Source organism: Trachinotus anak, unplaced genomic scaffold (assembly GCF_046630095.1).
Source record: "Trachinotus anak isolate AG129_WGS33_773 ecotype Australia unplaced genomic scaffold, CSIRO_AGI_Tana_v1 ptg000003l, whole genome shotgun sequence".
NCBI lineage: Eukaryota > Metazoa > Chordata > Actinopteri > Carangiformes > Carangidae > Trachinotus > Trachinotus anak.
In genome coordinates this window covers 23,310,863-23,330,733 of record NW_027273854.1, presented here as the reverse complement: position 1 = coordinate 23,330,733, position 19,871 = coordinate 23,310,863, and the positions used below count along the sequence as shown (strand labels likewise).

The following is a 19,871-nucleotide window of genomic DNA, read 5'->3' as shown; positions in this document are numbered from 1 at the left end:
AAGATAAGTAAATCTATTTTTACAGTGTATTTTATGTCAACCCCTTAGAAAACACACATTATATCCTTCCTAATTTCCACATTTCCTCAGTAACGTAAGAGCAACAGTGAGTCATTATTGTTCCCTTTTTGGCTGCACTGTGTTGTCATTAACTCAAGAGTGACCGAACATTGGCCACGAGCATTGTTCTTGCTGTTTAACAGTGGCATCTACTTTCCAAACTCAGGTAACATCTACAACCTAAATCAATTCCGTAGGTTACAATAATTTGGAGAGTTAAGATTATACTGCAAAAAAGGAATTTCAAGTTTGAAAGCTTATTTTTGGTCTAAAAAATAAAAAATAAAAATCTTATCAAGCATGTTTGTTTTGCAATAGAAAAGTAATCTCATTTTAAGAAAATACATCTAACTTTGTCTTAATAAGATATCCCAGCTATAACAGTGTTTTATAAAATATCCCAGCAGAGGAACAAGATTGTTTTCCATATTTTAAGAATAAAAACACTTGTACAACTTTTCAATTTAAGAATCCTATGAAACAACAAGTTTGTCGATCTATTTGCCCTTTTTAAGAATTCTAGTCAACAAAGCTGACTTACCACACTGGCAGATTTTTTGCTCAATACAAGACAATTAATTAGCAATATCTGGCTTCTTTTTAGTTGAGCTGTTTTTGCAGTGTACCAAAGAGATGGTGCGTTTGTGCTGTTGTTGTATTTTGCTCAGAGGTGATTTCCTCCTACAGTAAAAATAATTATGAGAAGAAATCTCAAGAGAAGCCAAGAAGAAGTGCTTCTACCATGAAACATCTTTAGACTCAAATTACTGTGCAGCATTTTAGAGTAAACCTACAGCTACTTTAAAATGTAACTGCATAATGCATCAGTGTGAAGAACACACATATGGCACCTTAACTCCAGCTCAACCTTATCTTCAATTTAAAGATTAGTGTTTTAGTATAATTACCAGACGGGCCATTATCAGACTAAACTCAAATAAGCAGTGAGAGACTTTTTGTGCAATGCTGCCACTGTTGTAATAATCACCAAATCAAACTGTTATTCATCTCACACTGCTATTTATTCATGTGCAATACCATATTAACCTTTATTATTGTGCAATATAATACACTCAACTTCATATTTTAGTGTTTTTTATTTTGTCATTTTTTCCCATCCTCCAATGAGGTGCAGCACTAATCCAAAAGCAGCCTAATTTTGTTGCATGCATATCTTATAATGCTTACAATAAAGGCTTTCTAAATGCCATTCATGTACAGTAAATACTGGCTAAGATACAGAGTATATGAAAAGTGAATTAAAAACATTATGAATCCTGTATTGAGAAGCTATGAAGAATGCACGCAGTACATTCCTATAAAATAGTGTAAAAGGGGCTGCAATAAATATTTCATTTTACCGTAATATTTATTTATTGTTTTATTTGGTTTCTTATCTCAACAAGGATTCATGCATGGGCAAAGTCCAATAGTGGACTCCAGTCGCCAGAAGAAGCCTAGAATAAAAACAGTGACATAGCTAATTTCTTCTTGTCTTTGCTGTTACCTTCATTAAGTGGAAGATCGGGATGTAGAGGTCAACAACAGAACAAGGATTTAGAAACTGGATCACAAATCAAGAGCTTTGAAACTTTGTCCTGCTGCTGAAAATCCTCGATAAGACTGCAGATTTTCAAAAACATTTACTCAGCACAACATATTACAGGTGAAAATGAAAAGGCACATACCCTGGTGACAGAGCTTTTGTCGCAAAGACTCCTGATGATGGTCATGATGGTAACATCTGTGTTACAAATACTGTTCTCTTCTCAGAGACCATTTGTAATGGCAAACGTTGACTAGCAGGTGTTCCTGGCTTACACTGTTGTCCTTAAAAATCCACTCGAAGTCCAGGTAATGTTGGAAAAATATAGAAATTTATTCCACAAGTGTCACTCAAGTATCCACAAACCTGGCTTTCGAAACAATACAGGACGGGACACGGTAAAAAACCGTGTGTCTCCACTGCTGGTCTGGCGTTCACTACTCAGGTCAATGACCTCACTTGCCAGCGCGCGAGGCTGCTGCCTCTTAAAGCTACAGTACCGCCAGCATTAAACTTAACTGAAATAGACCTGGCTAGACAGAAAAGATGAACAAATAGCCATATTCAATTAAACTCACTCATAAATGACTATTAGACCAATATTTAAACTTCAGATCCAAAGTTACTGTAAAACATAGTTAAATTACATAAGAAGAAATAAGAAATCAGCCAATCTGTTCTTGCCTCATACACCATTCATTTCGCAACAGTGGGTGTTTGTTAAAAAGTTTACAGCACTACACTGTAAAAATCTTAAGCTGTTAGATGGGCAGGGCAGGCAAAATATGTGTCTGTAGCTGGATATTAAACAAAATCGATCAAACAGAATTTCCAATAATCAATTAAAAAGAAGTCAGCTGGCTGCAGGGCCATGGACACATCATCTCATTTATTTGTTTTCATTCCCTGGTCAGAAAGTGTGACCCTCACTCCATTGTGTTTCTCTTGATCTTTGTGGTTTCTACGTACAAAAAATATACATTTTAGAATACATTACATTTTCTTATTTTGTATATAAAATGAAACAGATGAGAAATCGCCAGCAGATGTTTTCATTTTCAGTTCATTTCTTACTTAGTGGGAACAATGTCTCAGGTAGAGGTCTTGTAGCAGACCACCTTTTGGTTTTGTGAAATGCTGTTTCTCATTTCGTCCACTAGAGGGCAGCTTATGTTTGTTATATGAGTTAAATCTTAAAAAGGTCATAAAAGGTGTGTATATTCCAACACGATTTGGGTATAAATATATTATTGATGATTTAAGTTTATGGTAAAAATGTAATTCATTTGTTTGTTTTATATGTTTATTGCTCGTTTTGGAGTTTAAGATAGTATTGAGCTTTTATTTTGAAGCATCGCTAAATCTCCTCCTACTTCCTGGCGGTTTTCTGTCTCCCTGTAACAACAACGGAAATTGACGACGATACGAGTTGACGTAAAAGCAAAGTAAACAAAGGCAGCAAGGAAAAATAAAGCCGTGACGGTAACATAAGAATAAAACGGCGAAGGCTGACGGTAATAGCAACCCCTTGAGGAGGCACAAGGTAGAGTTTTTAGTGTTTGTGGTCATGTTTATTTTTGTATTGGGAAGCTATGCTAAGCTAACTTTGCGTACCTGCTGTTGTTGTGTATTGCTTTGTGTATATAGCAGTGGGAACAGAATGTAATTGTGTTTTCTTCATTTTCTGTACAGTTCTCACGTTGGTCTCACATTGATACAAGGATTTCATGAAGTTGATTACGGAGCTTGCATGAAAAATAAAACATTGTGAAAACCATCAGTTTGGGTCCACCATCTTTCGAAGGGTATGCTACAGGTCTGTTGTTTCTGATCACCTGCACGTAAATTTATGTCGAAATGTATTTCTCCACACAATATTGTGTAACATGAGATTCTGCCTCAAGATGCTGTAATGTTTTCTTTCCTCCATAGGTTTGCATTCAGCCTCAGCTACTAGTTTTAAAGATTTAAGAGTTTTTTCTCAAGATTTAGCCCACATTCATTTCTTTATTTGCCAGTGCATACAGTAGGTGATCCTTTTTTCAATTTGTTTTGTTTCAGTTCTGTCAAGTTTGATGTGATATTACAGAAATCAATACATACATATGAACATAAATTAAAAAGGAAGGAACGGACATTTACATACAGAGTAGAAGTATGAGTTTCACCAGTTCATTCACTCTCCAGTCAAATATAGTTGTGTTGAATTAAGCAGGGTCTCATCCTAAACTGCATGTTAATGGTTACAGATGTGTGTTGTGTTGGTCGAATACAGAAAATGCAGTTTAGGATCTGTTAGGAAGAATAAAGTTAGAAGTCCGTCTACACCCTGTAACCATAAAATGCTGCGATGCTCTAATCTCTCTCTCCTGATGTGTACACAGCTGTAGTTCATGCAGTGAGTTCAAATGTAACGTTTAACAGAAGACATGAGGCAAAGCATTTTCTAAGTCTGCCACCGTTTCATATAAATACACAGCAAGCAAAGCCTATAAGATAATAAATAAACATAGAAGCCAAAACTGCACAGAGACAGTTTTATATCTGATATTAGATGCTGTCGGGCTGATCTTCTAGTCACAATAATTGTATTTTTGAAAGTGTGCAGTAATACCAGTCGTACAGTCACTAGAATATGGGTCATTGTCAATCAACCAGCATAATTACTAAAACAAAGGGGGATATAGATCTATGATATTACACAGTCTAATGTAAACTACAGCTATATTTGTAAAATTTTAAATCTTCATCACATCATTTGTGATTTGGAATCAAGTCCCTATAACATATATACAGCGCTTTACAAAAAAGACCTGATCTCATGGTGGACATGATGTCTGACACAATCAAATCAATTGTCCCTCAGCCTGAGGCCAGTGTGTCCACCAAACTTCAGGAAATCCATTCTGAAGTGTTTCCTGCTGACACACACAGAGACTAACGTGGATAAAAACAACCTCCTTCGCAGGCGTGAACCTCAAGTGTGAATCAAATATAGGCATTTATATCAGTATCTGACACGTCAGTACATGTAATGTAATATATATATATTACATCAGATCAGGTCAGCCTGTATGAAACTGCATGAATCAAAATAATAGCCCTGTGCTGTGTGTGTGTGTGGGTGTGTGCACATATTTTGAGCAGGCTGCTGATACCGTAATTTAACTTATATATACAAAAAGTTTAACCTCATGAGGCGGCTGGTTCACTTTACCAGGCTTTAAGTTATTCGCTTGTGGTTCAGACCAGCCAGGGAGGAGCCGCTGGCAGCTGAAGGTGTGTCTTATGTGTTACTGTGAGAAGAGACAGTTCATTAACAACACGACGGCTCCTGCAGAGGTCAGTGCAGATGCAGCTTTAGCATCTGTTACATCAGACGTAAAGAGAATTTCCTCATTGAAAGAAGAGCAAAGAATGGCACTGAAGGCTTTTCTCTAGAGCTTCATTTACCAACCTGCTCTGCTGGTAGTTAAAATAATACCTTGTATATAAATATACCGTTAAAACACACTTCCTCAAAGTGACATAGCCCTACTTCAAAAAATATCGAGTTAAAGGATTTTCACTGAGCTACAATAACTTCGCAATGTGTGACACTGTTTGTTTGTTTATGCAAATTTCTGTTTTTCATTTCTGTTTCTGCTGCATCTAAAATGTAGGAAATGAGGAACAAATCACACAATCCTTGTTCTGCAAAAATGCATTTAGACTTCAGCTTGTACAATAAACCTACAAGCAGCTATCCCTAAGATGTTTCCTTCTGCCTATGGCTCAGCCAGAAAACACTGGCAGTGTCGCACATTGTGATGGAGCTACAGAGAGTTATCACCCAGATCTGCTGCTCCACTACTTTTTTTGTTGCTTCGCCCCCATATGTCGCCCTTGGATGAGGAACAGGCGTGTAAATAGGCAGGGAAGTTCCAGTGTTTGGGAATGAGAAGAAAAATCATATGACGGGCAGGGGGGGTGTGTGGAGACAGAAGCAGAATGGCCAACGTGAACGACTGATACAGGAATCATGACACAGGAGTGTGACAGCAAACCAGCACACACAAAACACACCCCCTGAAACTCAAGCAGCTAAATGTAATTCATTATTTACACCCGTGCTGCTCCTGCTCCCACATGTCAAAATATCTTATATGAAAATGCCTGTAGCTTTAAACCCAGTATCGATCCTAAGAATAATTACAGAAACATTAAAACAGACTCTTAAAAATATGAACTTATCCTCTACAATATACTAGACTTTTATTTACATTTTGACATTTTGACAAGCCATAACACAGAAATATGTAATAACTTAATACATTAGAAATGTTCCATTTATTGGAACCAGTAAGCGAGATTGTCAGACTCCGATCCAGCCATTGTTAATGTTTTTTGAGTTTGACAAGTCTTGATGGCTGCTGTGCTTTGAGGAACAATCCATGGCCCAAACAAAAATACAGGGTAGCCCTACCACCAAATATAGCAGATTGAATAACAGTAGAAATTGTTCTTGATATTTTCTGATGCTCTGTAGCCTGATGTTGGTAACAGCAGCAGAAAAGCATCAATTAAAAACTCAAAAATGCCCTTTTTGATCTATACATTAAGCTCTAATTAAACATGGCCGTGGTCTTTGCAGTACCACTAATGACCACTGTGACTTTTTTTTTACCATTAAAATATTTTTTTTCCACAGCGTGTTAAATTTCCCTTTTTTGCATGCTGTGTGTGCATCCATCTGTGTGCGCACAGTATTTGCCCTTACATAGTGGTGGTGGAGTGTCGTGCCGTGAGTGTCGTGCGCAGCTGGTGAGACTGTGTGGGAGAGTGTGTGTGTATGAGGCTGTGCACGGCGTGTCTGTACCTGGCAGACATCAGGTTGTACAGTAAAGGATTGACAGCAGCACTGAGGTAGAAGAGCACTGAGGACACCAGGTTGAAGTACTGAGACAGATAGTATAAAAAATACAAGTGTGTGTCAGAGTATGCATATGTGTTGTTGAAGTGTGTGTTGTCATCATATGGGTCGGTGGGTGTCACAGCATGTGTGCCTGTGCCTGCAGCAGGAGGTGTGTGACCGTGTGTGTCTTTTTGTGAGTGTATGCAAATGGATGTCCTGTTTTGCACGTCATTGTTTGTGTCTCGACTAACATGTGCCGGATCATTGTGCATTTCAGTGGGTGTAGTTGTGCGTGTGTCTGATTCAATACTATTATGTGCACTTGTGCCAGTGTTCCTGCGTTGCCCTCCGGTACGTGATATAAAATGAGCATATACGTGTTTGTCTGAATGTGCGTCCGTGTCAGGGCGCGTTTCAGTGTTTGTGTCTGCCAAGTGTGCGTCTACATCACTGTGTGTGTTGATTTGGACTTCGGTCGTTGCACATTTGTCACAGAATATTTCATCTTCCTCTTTATGAGCGTGTGTGGTCATTTTTCCAGTCTTAGAGAGAGTCTTTAAGTGTGCGTCTGAGTCTGAGCAGCCAGTGGGTGTGGCAGCAGTGCGTATGTGGCCATCAGTGTATGTGCTATCAGAAGGTGTGTCAATGTCTAAGTGTGAGTTTGTGTCCATGTATGTTTCCTGTCTGTCAGTACTGGTGCCCAGAGAAAGAGAGAATATGGTCCGACCAACATGGAAGGGCAGCCAGCACAGGACAAACGCCAAGACAATCACTCCTGGAGGAGGTGAAGAGACAGAGGGAGACGGTGGAGAGAGAAAAAAAACAAGACATCAGAATCAACCCATACACAAATGTAATATATGTACATATATTGAATTTCCAAATATCTGTTCTTTGAAAATAAAAGCATATATGTAAAAATGATATATATAAAACAAAATTACACAAATTCATACACAAATATGTAAGTTTATATTGTAGACATTTGTTATGTAAATATATATCCATCTCAGAGCCTGTCTATATATGCTGATATTAAATACAGTAGGGTCAAAAAGTCTTTAAAAAATAATCAGAAATGAATAAGAAAACATATATAATAATATAAAATGTTTCTATGCATTTCGTTTTAATAAACTTGCATATATATGTGTGTGTGTGTGTGTGTGTGAGAATATGAATCTCGTTCATATTCCATGTTCTATGAAACACATTCCTGTTTCACTCTTTAATTCAAACACGTCCTACATTAGCATGCTAACATTAGCTAGAGCGCACATGCTCAGAACTTGCTCCTAAGGACGAATAAAACATGAGATTTTATGAGTGGTTGTCTGAGCAGACCTCACACAGAGGCTGCTGCCTGTAGTGTGTTTCTCACACTACCAATAATTGTGTCCTATTGTTAGAGAAGCAGAGACTATTAGTTGCTTTATTCCACCTTTTAAAAAATTGAGTATTAAATTTGGTATAGTATTTGTGTTATCAGTAGGAGGGTGTAGGCTGTGCTGGTGAGTTCTGGCTTCTTTTGACTTCTTTTTGTTTACAACTAGCTGAGGTATGGTGGCCTCATAGGACACACCTGGTACCTGAAGGTGTGTGTTGACGAGTGTGTGTTTCTCACCCAGCATCTTGACAGTGTGCCGGTGACTCTGGTCTTTGCGGCTGCTTTTTGGTCGGAGCCACAGTGTCCGTCCAATCAGGCTGTAGACCAGTGCCAGGATGCAGAGTGGTACCAGGAAGTACAAATTGGAGAGAATTGTCATGGCCGACAGCAGGCCAGAGGAGACGGCGTAGTGCGTGCAGCGGCACTCTCTCTTGTCAAGCTCTCCTCCATAGCCTCCATCAACACCTTCTTCACTTCCTCCTCCTTCATCTTCTCTCATTTTATTTTGCTGCTTTCCATCAACTTCCATCTTTCCTTCTTCTTTGCCTCCACCCTCATCTGTTTGTTTTTCATCTTTCATTTCTCCTTGTTTCCTCTCATCTGTTTCCCTTATTCCCAGTTTTCTCTCCCCAACTTTTTCACCCCATCCCTTTGTCTCTTCTTCTTCCCAATTCATTCCCTCTAATTCTCCATCCATCAAGTTCATGTGTCCACTTCCTCTGTCCCCTCCACTTACCATAAATCTTCCCTGTTCCCCTTGCCTGCCTGTCCACCCTCCATCCTCCCTCCATCCACTGAGCCCTACTTCTTCTCCCCCAACTTCCTCCACTCCAACCATGACCAACACTGGTGCTGCACTGACAGCCGCACCCAGCCAGAGACAGCCAATAAGAACCCTGGTTCTGCGCCGTGTAACCAGAGTCTTGGCTGTGATTGGCCAGCAGACCGCCAGGTACCTCTCGAGGGAAAGGAAGGTGATGTGGAGGATGGTACAGAAGGTGCAGCACTCTGAGAGGAACATGGTCAGCTTACAGGCAAGGTCTCCTAAGGGCCAGGGTCTGGGCCTCCAGAGCTGGGAGAGACACAACAATGACGAAATCTTAAATTTCACCTTTATTCTACCTCATGGCAACACAACTGTCACAGTCAGGTGTGCATGGACTTTGTTTAAAGAACATAATTACAAACTAATGTTGATTCCGTTTGAGTAACAGTATATTTCAGACAAGAATTGTGATATTTTACAATAAGAAAATGGATTTAGCCAAAAACCTTTTCTTGACTTGTTAATCAAACACTTTATAGTCTAAACCCCATATCTCACTGGGCTCTGTACAGCAAAGCAAGTTCAATTTAATCATGAAGCGGGTTAACATCTGTCTGATTCAGTTTACTCTGGCTTTTCCTCCCCGGCTACGAGCACAAAAAGCAGAGGACATATACATTTATACACATATACATACATACATATACATATACATATATATATAGAGAGGCTTATATTTCTAATGATCATCACAATCCTTAATAAGAGTGTTAATAAGAATTTGAAAACATTGACAGGAATCCTGTCGCAGCCAGAATCGTCCTTATGAATATTTATTTAAAAACTGTCTGTACATTTGTTAAAAAACTATTTTAAAACCAGAGTTGACGCAAGGAAAGTCTGGAGTAGTAAAATAATTCTACTGATCTATAAACAAACCTCTCCATTTAGTCACTTTATTCTAAACTCCTTTGTCTGTGTTGGGATCCTGGAGGAAGGATGACTCCAGTGATCTGATTGGTCAGTGTTTGGGCTGTTAACAGGCTCATCTGCTTTTCTGACGTTAACCTGCTCTTCAGCATATGAGCCATGCAGCACTGGTTACTGTGGTCATCCACCTCAGTTAAAAGTGGGTCAACTCTGTGACACCAGTAAACTTGAGTTAGGCCAAAAGATAGCTGGATAACCCACTAGTCTTGCTTCATGCTACAGGCCCCAGGTCAGCCTTACACCAAGCAGATACACAAACAAGGATTCTAACACAACGACAGATTTGATGAGTTGTGTTAATTCTAAGGTCAGAAATCAGATAGAGTGAAGTGATACATGGTCGAATTCAATGTGGCCCTAGTGGCAATCCCTGACTCTGACCCCCCTGCACCTGTTTTCAGTGATTAAAATAAGCCTGGTATTGTGATAGCTGTTTTTTGAGAATGGGGGCATCAGGGAATTGCTATAAAAATGGCAACAAGCTACTGAGACAGGACTGATGTGTTAGTCACTACTGTTAGTGAGGTCACAATAACACCAGAGAAATGAAGAATTACATACTTAAAAAATGATTCTGAACAATAAAATAAAGTATTGTTATTGTTATTTACTTGCACTTAAATATAATTTGATCTTCCATTGCTGCTGTGCAGAGGAAATGAGAAGGGTGATATAAGAGCACTCTGGGTATGACATGACTTCTGCGTGTAAGAGAAGAAAACTTAATTTTGCAGCAGGGATTCCCCTGAGGGGAAGGACACGGGGGCTGGTTTAAAGCACTATTCTCCACAGGAAGCAAAAGCATCATGTCCCCTTCTTCATATAATTTCGGATGTGACTGCACCTTGAGCCAAAACATCAGAATCTGCTCAAATCAGACAGAGTATTGCAACAAAATACATAAAATAAAACGTGAACCTTCTGTATGTGAGTGTGTGAGCGTACCTTGTACAGATCCAGAGGCAGCAGTAGGAGTATGAGCAGATCACTGACAGCCATGCTGCTCAGGTACAGGTAGGTAGAGCTTCTCATGTGAGGACGCAGCCAGACCACCAGAATAGTTAGTATATTTCCAAGAAGGCCAAAGAGCATCAGTGGGATGTAAATCACAGTCACACACACTGGAAAACCAAATATTGATATGTTTTTATTACAACCACCTTGTATGTATTTCAGAGACATGTGCAGTGTCAGCCAACAACGGAAAATCAAGGATGAACATTTTTGAATTTTTATGAGCACAATCAGTTTGTAAAATCTTAAAGGAATAGTTTATTACCAAGAGTTAGATAATAAGATCGATACTACTGTGTATACAGTATGATGAATTGAAAAAAGACAAAAATCTATTTTAAAAGCTATCACTTTGTCTGTAGTGTTTTTCTCGTTTTTTTTTTTTTTTTTTTTTTTACCTTTTTCAGTTTCTAAAATATTGTTCAGCACAGACCTCGACAGTTCTTATTTTCTTGTCAATAAATTACAACCAGCAGCCAGTGAGTTTAGGATGAAGACTGTGAACAACTACCCTGTCTCTGTCAAGAGGTGACAAAATTATTCCTTTGGATGTCCTGATTTTACGAGTAATGTGTTACATGTGTTACTGCGCTTTAAAGGCACTGGAAGACAGACTTTGTTACCTTTGGACAGAGCTAGGCTAGATGTTTTCCACTGTTAACAGTCTTTATTCTAAGCTAAGCTAACAAGCTGTTGGCATTAGCTTTGTTTTTACTGTACAGATATGAAAGTGATTGATTCTCTCATTAAACTCTGCAGGAAATTGTTCTATTTATTCCCAAATTGTTTAACTAAGTGTTTAACATCAAATAATGTCAAATTTAATGTCATTTTTTTGTCTGTGTTGTTGTTATTGTTGTCTTGTTGTTTCATTTTTCCAAAAAACCTGCCTACTGCAGCTTCAAATTTTCAAATTTTAAAACATCTTGCATTAGCAGCATAACTATAGTTGTTTTTCCACCCACCTAACTCAATCAGTCCAAACATAGGTTCCTCCCACTGGCAGTCTTGGTTGGAGCAGTCCTCCGCGAAGCCTGATGCAAGGCCACAGTTTTTATCTTCACAGCCACTGCCCATGTCTCCCATCTCCATGAGATCCATGATGGCGCAGGGTGGGGTGGGACACAGTGAAAGCAGCGGGGGAGAGGTGTGTGTGTCCCAGGTTACAGGGCGCAGAGGTGACGCACACTGATGGATTTCCTATGATGTTCGATCACAGCTAACACTGAAGAGGATGGTCAGGGTGGAAAAGTGCTGAACAAAAGATAAAAAGCACATACGAACACATTTGCAAGGAATCATATACAAAAAGACTGTAATAGACAGTAAGTCCACATGCATTTACACATGCATAGATGATGTGTTCTTTGAACCAGTTAAACTCATAATTAAAATCAATATTATGTACTAATGTTTATGTCTGTCCACCCTGCATTTATTAGATCCAAATCCACAAAAGATCCATCTTTATTAAGACAGAGAAAAACTGCTGTACACATATGAGGACATGCATACCCAGGTCCATCTATCAAAGGTTTACTCAAGTCTTCCTAATTATTATCATTCAATTTTATTCTAATGTTATCATTATTATTATTTTATCACTGACAGCATCAATACCACTGATGACAAATTAAAAAGTAATCTTAATATTTTTTCTTCCACAAGACAACAACACCTGGAACATAAGGTCTGTGTTAATGATGACAAAAAATGACTCACACACACAAAAGATGTTTTAACTTAAGGTAAAATAATATACTCACTGATTCAGAGGAGCTTCAGTGTCTGGTGTATCTCAGCTGCGGACACACACTTGTGCTTTAACTTACACACCTACAGTATGATCTCTCTCTCCCTCCCTCCCTCTCTCTCTCTCTCTCTCTCTCCCTCTCTCTCTCACTCCAGTGGCTCCCATCCCGGAGGTCAGTCCTCTTCCAGAGTCATATGATAAATCTGAGGGGTGGTGAGATGATTAAAGCAGCGGTCACACCACAAAGTGACGTTCACTCATCCATGTAAACCGGGCGGAACTGGAAGCTTTGTGACAAAGTGACCGTACCTGCTGTAGGACTGTGGTGAACTGCTTTAACTGGCGAGCACAATTCAGTGACAATAGCTTTACCATGACACATCATTTTATTCAACAAAAAGTCATTGAAGAGGGAAAATAAAACTCTCAGAGCTTCTCGCTCATAATCAGTTAACAAGCTTGTTAGTTTAGCTTGTTAGCTTATGTTTCTAAGTTTATACAAAAGATGTATTTGTTTCGTCAGCTCCTGACTCATAGCTGTCAGAGACAAACTGTCTGACAGAGGAGGTTAAATAGCCGTACATTATGGTGCCATCTTCCACTTTTTTAGGCTCTCAAATGTCAGCACTGTCAAGACGGCTTGTTAACTAGTCAACAGCACAAAGTTAATGTCAACCAAACCTGAACATGCAGAACGTTTACCTCCTCGAGTGGATCCTCTAATCATGCTGATACTGTTGGAGTGGGTGGTGAAATTAAATCCTGTGTCAAGGCCTTAATGGGACAAGAAAGAAAAGCGAAGCTCTGCTATAGAAATTTGTATGTTTGTATTTGAGATTTTTTTTTTTTCTAGTCCTGTCTCTTTTTATCAAATAAAGACATTCATAAACACACGTGATTTTTAGTGCAGTCTTTCCACAGTGATTGTGCTGAGGATTCTCTTTCTCTTTCTCTTTCTCACAGCAGCAGGTTTAAAGGCACTGGGAGCTACAGCTCAGCAGAGCACATTAAACAGGGTTTTAGGGGCTGGTTTTAACTCTGTTATAAGGTTATAATTCTGTTTATAGTATGTGCCCCGTTTTCTAAATAGCCTACAAATGATGATGTATCACTTGCCATATTTTGTTGTACAATACCTATTTAAAAAATAAATAAAAATACACACCTAATAAACATATCTTAAATCACATTGGCATCTTCTTATAAAGTTTAATCTTTTTTTTTTATTTATTAGGTAAACAGGATTGTGATCAAGCCTGCTTCACCCTCGAGGCAGGGGGTGGCGGTGATGCTCAGTTACCAAAAGAAAGACGAAGAAGAAGCTGATGGCGCTGTATGTGATTTTTTTCTTCCACAGCGGAAGTATCAGCTCTGTCTCCATCCACGGGCTGAGGAGCTCAGAGGACAACATGGCTCTGAGAGCTGCGTTGAGAAACAAGGGCGGTCTGTCAGGTATGTCTGCAGGTATAAATGTAGGCTCATTGTAGAAAGGCTCTTTGATAGGATGTATGGATTTTATTGACAGTTGTTGTCACTGAATTTCTTTAAAAAGAAGAGCTAGCTGAGCGGCGGCTGTTAGCATGTTAGCATGTTAGCTGTGTTAGCTGAGCTGTGTCGGAGCTGCACAGAAACTGGAGCAAAGGTCACTGACAGGTCGCTGCTGGGGTTTAGCTACGAGGGGTCACACAGCAAGCTGATGTCAGATTGTGCAGCTAGACTTACCATCCATTATCATGTCAGGTTAAAGCTGATTTCATATCAAAATGAACATATTAAAATCATTCAGAGGAGCTGTGCGTGTCATTAATGTGTTACATGTCAAGTTGTATGTATCAGTTTTATTATTGTGTTTTATTTTTCATATTCATAGCAAAAATCAGTATTTTTACTTATTCTTAAAATTAATTCTTAGTTTGATAAATACAGGACAAGGAAAAAACAGACAACATATTGATAGTTTAAAAATAATCTAAAGCATCAGAAACATCTTTAGTATCATAATAATAAGATTTGTGATTTTCTCACCGACTGTGTGTGTGTGTGTGTGTGTGTGTGTGTGTGTGTGTGTGTGTGTGTGTCTGTGTCTGTGTCTGTGCAGGTCTTCTCTCCCTGTCCTCCAGCAGCAGTCATGTCAGAGTGTGTGTCTCTCCCACCCTTGTCACTCAGCAGAGGAACAACTCCACTTCACCCAAGATCAAAGTGGATTTTGACCAAAGCACTGGTAAAGATTTTCCAGTCATTGTCAACATCCTCACCCCCTCTCTCCCTCTTCCTGTTATTTATTTGCTGCTCTCTTTTATTTAAATCACTCTTTCACACATAAAACCCCAAAAATTGCTTTGTTCTATTATTCAGATAAATGAATGGATTTCAGCAGAGATTTGAATCTGCTCTTTTAGCTTTCATGTGGACTTTTAAATATAATTCTGAAACTAAAAAAAATAAAATAAAATCAGCTTGAAGACCACACCTGTCTGGGCAAGATCTCACAGAACCCCACTCGTGGTTTATAATAGAACAATCAGCTAACAGGGATCTATTGAAACTGCTTCCCATTGGTCACCCTGGATGTGAATCAGTACGTGTATCTGCCATTTTGTCCAAAGAGCTGTCTGGGTTGACTCTCTTTTAATTGAGCTGAACCTTTGTGTTTGTTTGAGTACATCACTGTAATATACCCGTGTGTCTCCCGTTGTTTTGTTGTGGTCTAAGAGCTGTGACATCACTGAAGATCTGAATTTGTCCTTGTGTGCTTGTCAAACCCAACAGCTTAGCTAGTTCACTATTAATGCCAGGAAGAGTTGGCTAAGAACAAAGTCCCCATTCACACTTGTCCTCTCTAGTGTCCCATATCCAGATGATTTTCAGATCACACATATTCATTAGCCAGGTCACAAATCTGCACCTAAAGCTGTTTGGCAACAACCAAAAACACAAGAAGATAAACAACTAAAGCACTCGGTGCATCTTCTGTGTGATCATATGGGTTGAAACAGCCTGAGCTGCAGTTTTTCCCTCTATGAGGAAATTGGAAATTGATGATTGTCTAGAATGTGTCTCACCTCGGGAGGTTGTTTGAACAATCATACGTCGCTCCGTCTTTCATGCTTTTTGGATGCATTTAAACTTAACTTTTTTGAGACTGGACACCTCTCTGATCCACCCAAGAGACACTGAATGACTGTTGGATTCAGAGCATCTCGCGTCTTCTCTCCGCATCGTGGTTCCAGTGTAACATGATGTCTTAACCTAATCATTTTTACCCTTCACATGTGATTCATTTTCATCTGGGGACGAATCTAAAGGAGAATTAATGTCAGTCTCTTCAGGTAACAGATCAGTGTCTATGTCTCTCTGTAGGTGTGGCGATGATGCACATGCAGAGTCCTCCTGTCAACAGCCTCAGTTTAGATTTCCTCACAGAGTTCTGCATCAGCCTGGAGAAGCTGGAGATGGACAAGAGCTGCCGAGGCCTCATCATCACCTCGGTACAGTTTAACCTCGTCCGCTGTGGCCGCAGAGCCTCGTCTGGGAGGTTTCAGATGTGTCTTTTACTGTTGTGTTTGTATTACAAGATAGTTAAAGTGCAGACACCTTGTATGTATGATTAATAAGCTTGTGTGTGTCTTCAATCCAGAGCCAGCCCAAGGTGTTCTCAGCCGGGCTGGACATTATGGAGATGTACGGGAAGAGCCCGGAGCGCTGTGGAGAGTTCTGGAGAGCTGTTCAGGAGATGTGGCTGAAGCTTTATAGCTCCAACATGGTCACCATCGCTGCAATCAATGTACGTATATAAAACACAACCCCAACTGCCCCCACCCTCACCTCCATCCTGTCCCTGTATCACACAGGGACACAGGCGCAGGGCAGAAACACTGCACTGCCTCTCCTCACTCCCTCCACAGGGTTCCAGTCCTGCAGGAGGCTGTCTGATGTCTATGACATGTGACTACAGGATAATGGCAGACAACCCTCGTTACAGCATTGGCCTTAATGAGACACAGCTTGGCATCGTGGCGCCTTTCTGGTGAGGAGTTATACATGACAACACCTGTGACCCTTGAACATGATATTAATCTGTAGAGTAAATAAGGATGTTTGTGCTCATGCCCTGCAGCGTTGTGTCAGTGTGGTTAACAGTTACTGCTGCCGCCTGCAGGTTTAAGGACACCATGATAAACACAGTGGGACATCGCACCACAGAGATAGCCCTGGAGTTGGGACTGCTCTACAACCCGTCAGAGGCCCTCAAGATCGGACTGGTGGACCAGCTGGTACCTGAAGACCAGGTCCTCACCACAGCCACACAGACCATGACCAAGTGGTTGGCTATTCCAGGTATGATACATATCATATAGCGCCACAAAAACAGGAGGTTTATGTCATAACATACCACAGCATTACCACATTAAGAAACATCCTAAATGTTAATTGTTATAAGGCAGGCAGATGGCAGCACAGGCCGGTCCAGCTGTAGCTGAATTTTGACTCTGACATTGTCATTAAGTGTCTTACAGTTTGTCCTATGTCAGTCTGACAGTAACATGTCAGACACAGGTTGGTATGAGCACAAGGAGTCACCAAAGTCAGAAAATGTCTAATTCTACAAATTAAAGGCTTTGAGGTTGTAAATATTAGACATGAGTGAAACACAAGCTGTTACTCTGCCTGTGTAAACATCTGGCTGGGTTAAAATAGGAATGTAACTAATGAGATGGATGACTAGAAAACACAGCTGAAACTCTTGTAACTCTAAGTTGAATTAATTCTCCTCACTTTTTGTGTAAGGGAACATAAGACATAATGGCCCTGCAGCTGTTGTACTCACACACTTCTCCACTTTTCCAAATAAAAAAAGAACCTTTTAACATTTTTAACTTACCAGTGGAAACATGACACTAGTAAGTGTCAAGGCTCTGTGAGGGTGTTTCTCATGGCAGCGGTTGACTGACATGTTAGAGCCAGCGTTATTTAGAGACGTGCTGTCAACTTCTGTGGTGTACTACTGATTCCCAGAACCTAGTAATCAGCAGCTCCCACACACTCAGTGTTGTGCTAGACCCACATTGTACATTGGTGGATAGAGGGTCTATTGCGTAACGTTAGCCCTCCAAACTGCCTGTGTTCCTCCGTTACAACTAAACTTATACATTTTTGTAACCCCGCATAGATATCGGACCAATAAAATGACAGCGCCAACCTGTTTGCCTAATGGTTAAGGTTCATATCACATACTCACAACTGCATAGAATCATCTTTAACATTGCTGGTTGGAAACCAAAAGATAAGGGGCAGATATGAGCATAAGTACAATTCTGAATAAATCAGCATTAAGTCAAAACGCACACTAAAGATATATATACTTGCACAAAAGAGCTTTCTGATTTTGGTTACACAGAGATGATGTATCATGGTATTGACTGACCCAAAGCTGCCTGCATCCTTTCTTGAAGTAGCAGAAGTGTAGAAGTGTACTCCAGGGTGTCAGTACACCATAACATCACTGTTGGGTGTCAGTCAGGTGAAACAGAGCACCCACCAGTTGTGCAACAAACTTTAAACTTGGAGAACAACGGACGTCTCTTTCAAAAACTTTGTCCCTAAAAATCCCCCTGACATATTTTATTAACTCTGTCACTGCGTGAAATGCAGACAAAGTAATTAATTGCAAATATTAGTAATTATTCTACTGAGTCATGTCACTGAGACTCATCCAGAATAAAAGCCAATGGAGACTTGACTCCACTTATGGGTCAGTGAGCTAACTGTCAGTTATCTGTTCACTTAACAGACCACGCCAGACAGATCACCAAGTCCATGATGAGGAAGCCGACCATCGACAAGCTAACGTCCAACAGAGAGGCTGACATCCAAAACTTTGTCAGCTTTATCACCAAAGACTCCATTCAGAAGTCGCTGCGCATGTATCTGGAGATGCTGAAGAAGAGAAGAAGCTAGAGGAGAGAGGGGGGCATTTAAAAAGAGACACACACACACACACACACACACACACACACACACACACATAACACTAGTTGAAAACACATCTGCCTTCAGTGTCATCTGTTCATTGGTGTCAATTATACTGAGATCCTCTAACACAGCTCATCTGCATAACAGTGTTCGACCAGCAGAGAACCATGTGAACCACAACACTGTGATCCTCTGACTCCAGGCAGTGACCCCGCTCACTCAGGGCAGACATACCCACGATTGACGCTAATGACTCAGTGACAAGTAGAATTTTTCTGTTCAACCTTATAAATAGTTTAGTTAACATCAAGAAATTAAAATGTAGTGTCCAACTTTTCGGTTATGTTGAGGAAAATAAATAATACTGTGAACTGACTGTAGGTTAAACCCTGCCCTCCACTACTACTCCTGACATGCTCCCTGTCTAGCACAGCACATATGCAGTTCACTATAACAGTGGCTGATTCATGACTCATTTTGATTGGGTCTTAAATATACACCTGGTCTCTAAATAAATAATCCAGTTCCAAGCTAAAGCTGCATACCTCATGCAGAAAGTCAGCATCTTCACCCCGAACAGCATTGTTCTTGATTTGAAGTGTAGAGGTACTTTGTTCCTTTGTTATGGTACAGCATTATAATTAAACATGTAACTAAAATCTTATTCCTTCTAACCTGACCCTTGCAGGTTAGTCTGATACCACTTTCCCATTTACTAGAATAGGAAAGTGGACCTCTGGCCTGCCGTGCCTTGCTACAGTCATTAGGCTTTGCTTGGATTGTCACTGTTTGGGCGACGGGTTTAATTATTGTTCACTCTTCAAAGTGCCTAAACCTACTGTACCTTCAAGAACCATAACAATGCATTTAATTGGCCCACAGTGGGCGAAGCCTTTGTCATCTCTTCAACAGATTTGTCTGCATTCATTTTTTCTGTTTACTGTGAATAAATAGGTGGATTCAAGTGGTCAGTGGACTGATTAGTGTTATTTAATGGTCATATTTACACTTTCATTTTTGGCAGTATTTAATCTCAGGGGTAACATCCTTAAAAAGAAAATAAAATCTCACTTTTACTAATAATCCACACAGCTTCAGAGTTTCCATCACTGAAATTTGTCACAATATAATAAAACTGAATGGACTTTTGTTCACCCTTCTTGAACATGACTGAAAAATGACAACAGCAGTTTGTCTTTTCAGACTCATTGTCCCAGTTACTGAGGATAAAAAAAATTGTTTCTTCAGTAGAAATCAGTTTCCCAATTAAACGCTGTGATCCTCTGACTCCAGGCAGTGACTCAGCTCGCTCAGGGAGACATACCCAGGATTTATGTGAATGACTCATTGATAAGTAGTATTTTTCTATTCAACTTTATAAATAGTTTAGTAAAAAAGTAACATCAAGAAATTAAAATTTAGTGTCAAACTTTTTGGTTATGTTGAGGATAAATAATTCTTAGTACTTAAAACTTCTGAGGAGGCTTT

General features: G+C 39.8%; 2 protein-coding genes across 2 annotated transcripts; one reads left to right on the top strand and one right to left on the bottom strand.

Moving 5' to 3' along the window:
• Positions 1-6,052: 6,052 nt before the first annotated feature.
• Positions 6,053-12,033, bottom strand: LOC139618617 (uncharacterized). The gene is made up of 4 exons (XM_071474703.1): positions 11,623-12,033; positions 10,589-10,764; positions 8,125-8,959; positions 6,053-7,275 (listed from the first exon to the last, which is right to left on the bottom strand). The coding sequence occupies exons 1-4, from the start codon at positions 11,756-11,758 to the stop codon at positions 6,362-6,364; spliced, it is 2,061 nt and encodes a 686-aa protein (XP_071330804.1). The 5' UTR covers positions 11,759-12,033; the 3' UTR covers positions 6,053-6,361.
• Positions 12,034-13,707: 1,674 nt separating this feature from the next.
• eci1 (enoyl-CoA delta isomerase 1) lies at positions 13,708-19,347 on the top strand. Its single transcript, XM_071474698.1, has 7 exons — positions 13,708-13,862; positions 14,509-14,631; positions 15,771-15,898; positions 16,048-16,194; positions 16,316-16,437; positions 16,570-16,748; positions 18,202-19,347. Exons 1-7 carry the CDS (start codon positions 13,736-13,738, stop codon positions 18,366-18,368), a joined length of 993 nt encoding a protein of 330 aa, XP_071330799.1. The 5' UTR covers positions 13,708-13,735; the 3' UTR covers positions 18,369-19,347.
• Positions 19,348-19,871: the final 524 nt, after the last annotated feature.

What these genes read in the sequence shown, in the direction of transcription:
- eci1 (XM_071474698.1), top strand. Translation starts at nt 13,736, where the DNA reads ATGGCGCTGTATGTGATTTTTTTCTTCCACAGCGGAAGTATCAGCTCT. An exon ending in GAGGCCTCATCATCACCTCG is followed by an intron (nt 15,899 to 16,047) that starts GTACAGTTTAAC and finishes TCTTCAATCCAG; the next exon opens with AGCCAGCCCAAGGTGTTCTC. An exon ending in CAAGTGGTTGGCTATTCCAG is followed by an intron (nt 16,749 to 18,201) that starts GTATGATACATA and finishes TTCACTTAACAG; the next exon opens with ACCACGCCAGACAGATCACC.
- LOC139618617 (XM_071474703.1), bottom strand. Translation starts at nt 11,758, where the DNA reads ATGGATCTCATGGAGATGGGAGACATGGGCAGTGGCTGTGAAGATAAA. An exon ending in GTTTGGACTGATTGAGTTAG is followed by an intron (nt 10,765 to 11,622) that starts GTGGGTGGAAAA and finishes TTGGTTTTCCAG; the next exon opens with TGTGTGTGACTGTGATTTAC. An exon ending in TGCCTCTGGATCTGTACAAG is followed by an intron (nt 8,960 to 10,588) that starts GTACGCTCACAC and finishes TGTCTCTCCCAG; the next exon opens with CTCTGGAGGCCCAGACCCTG.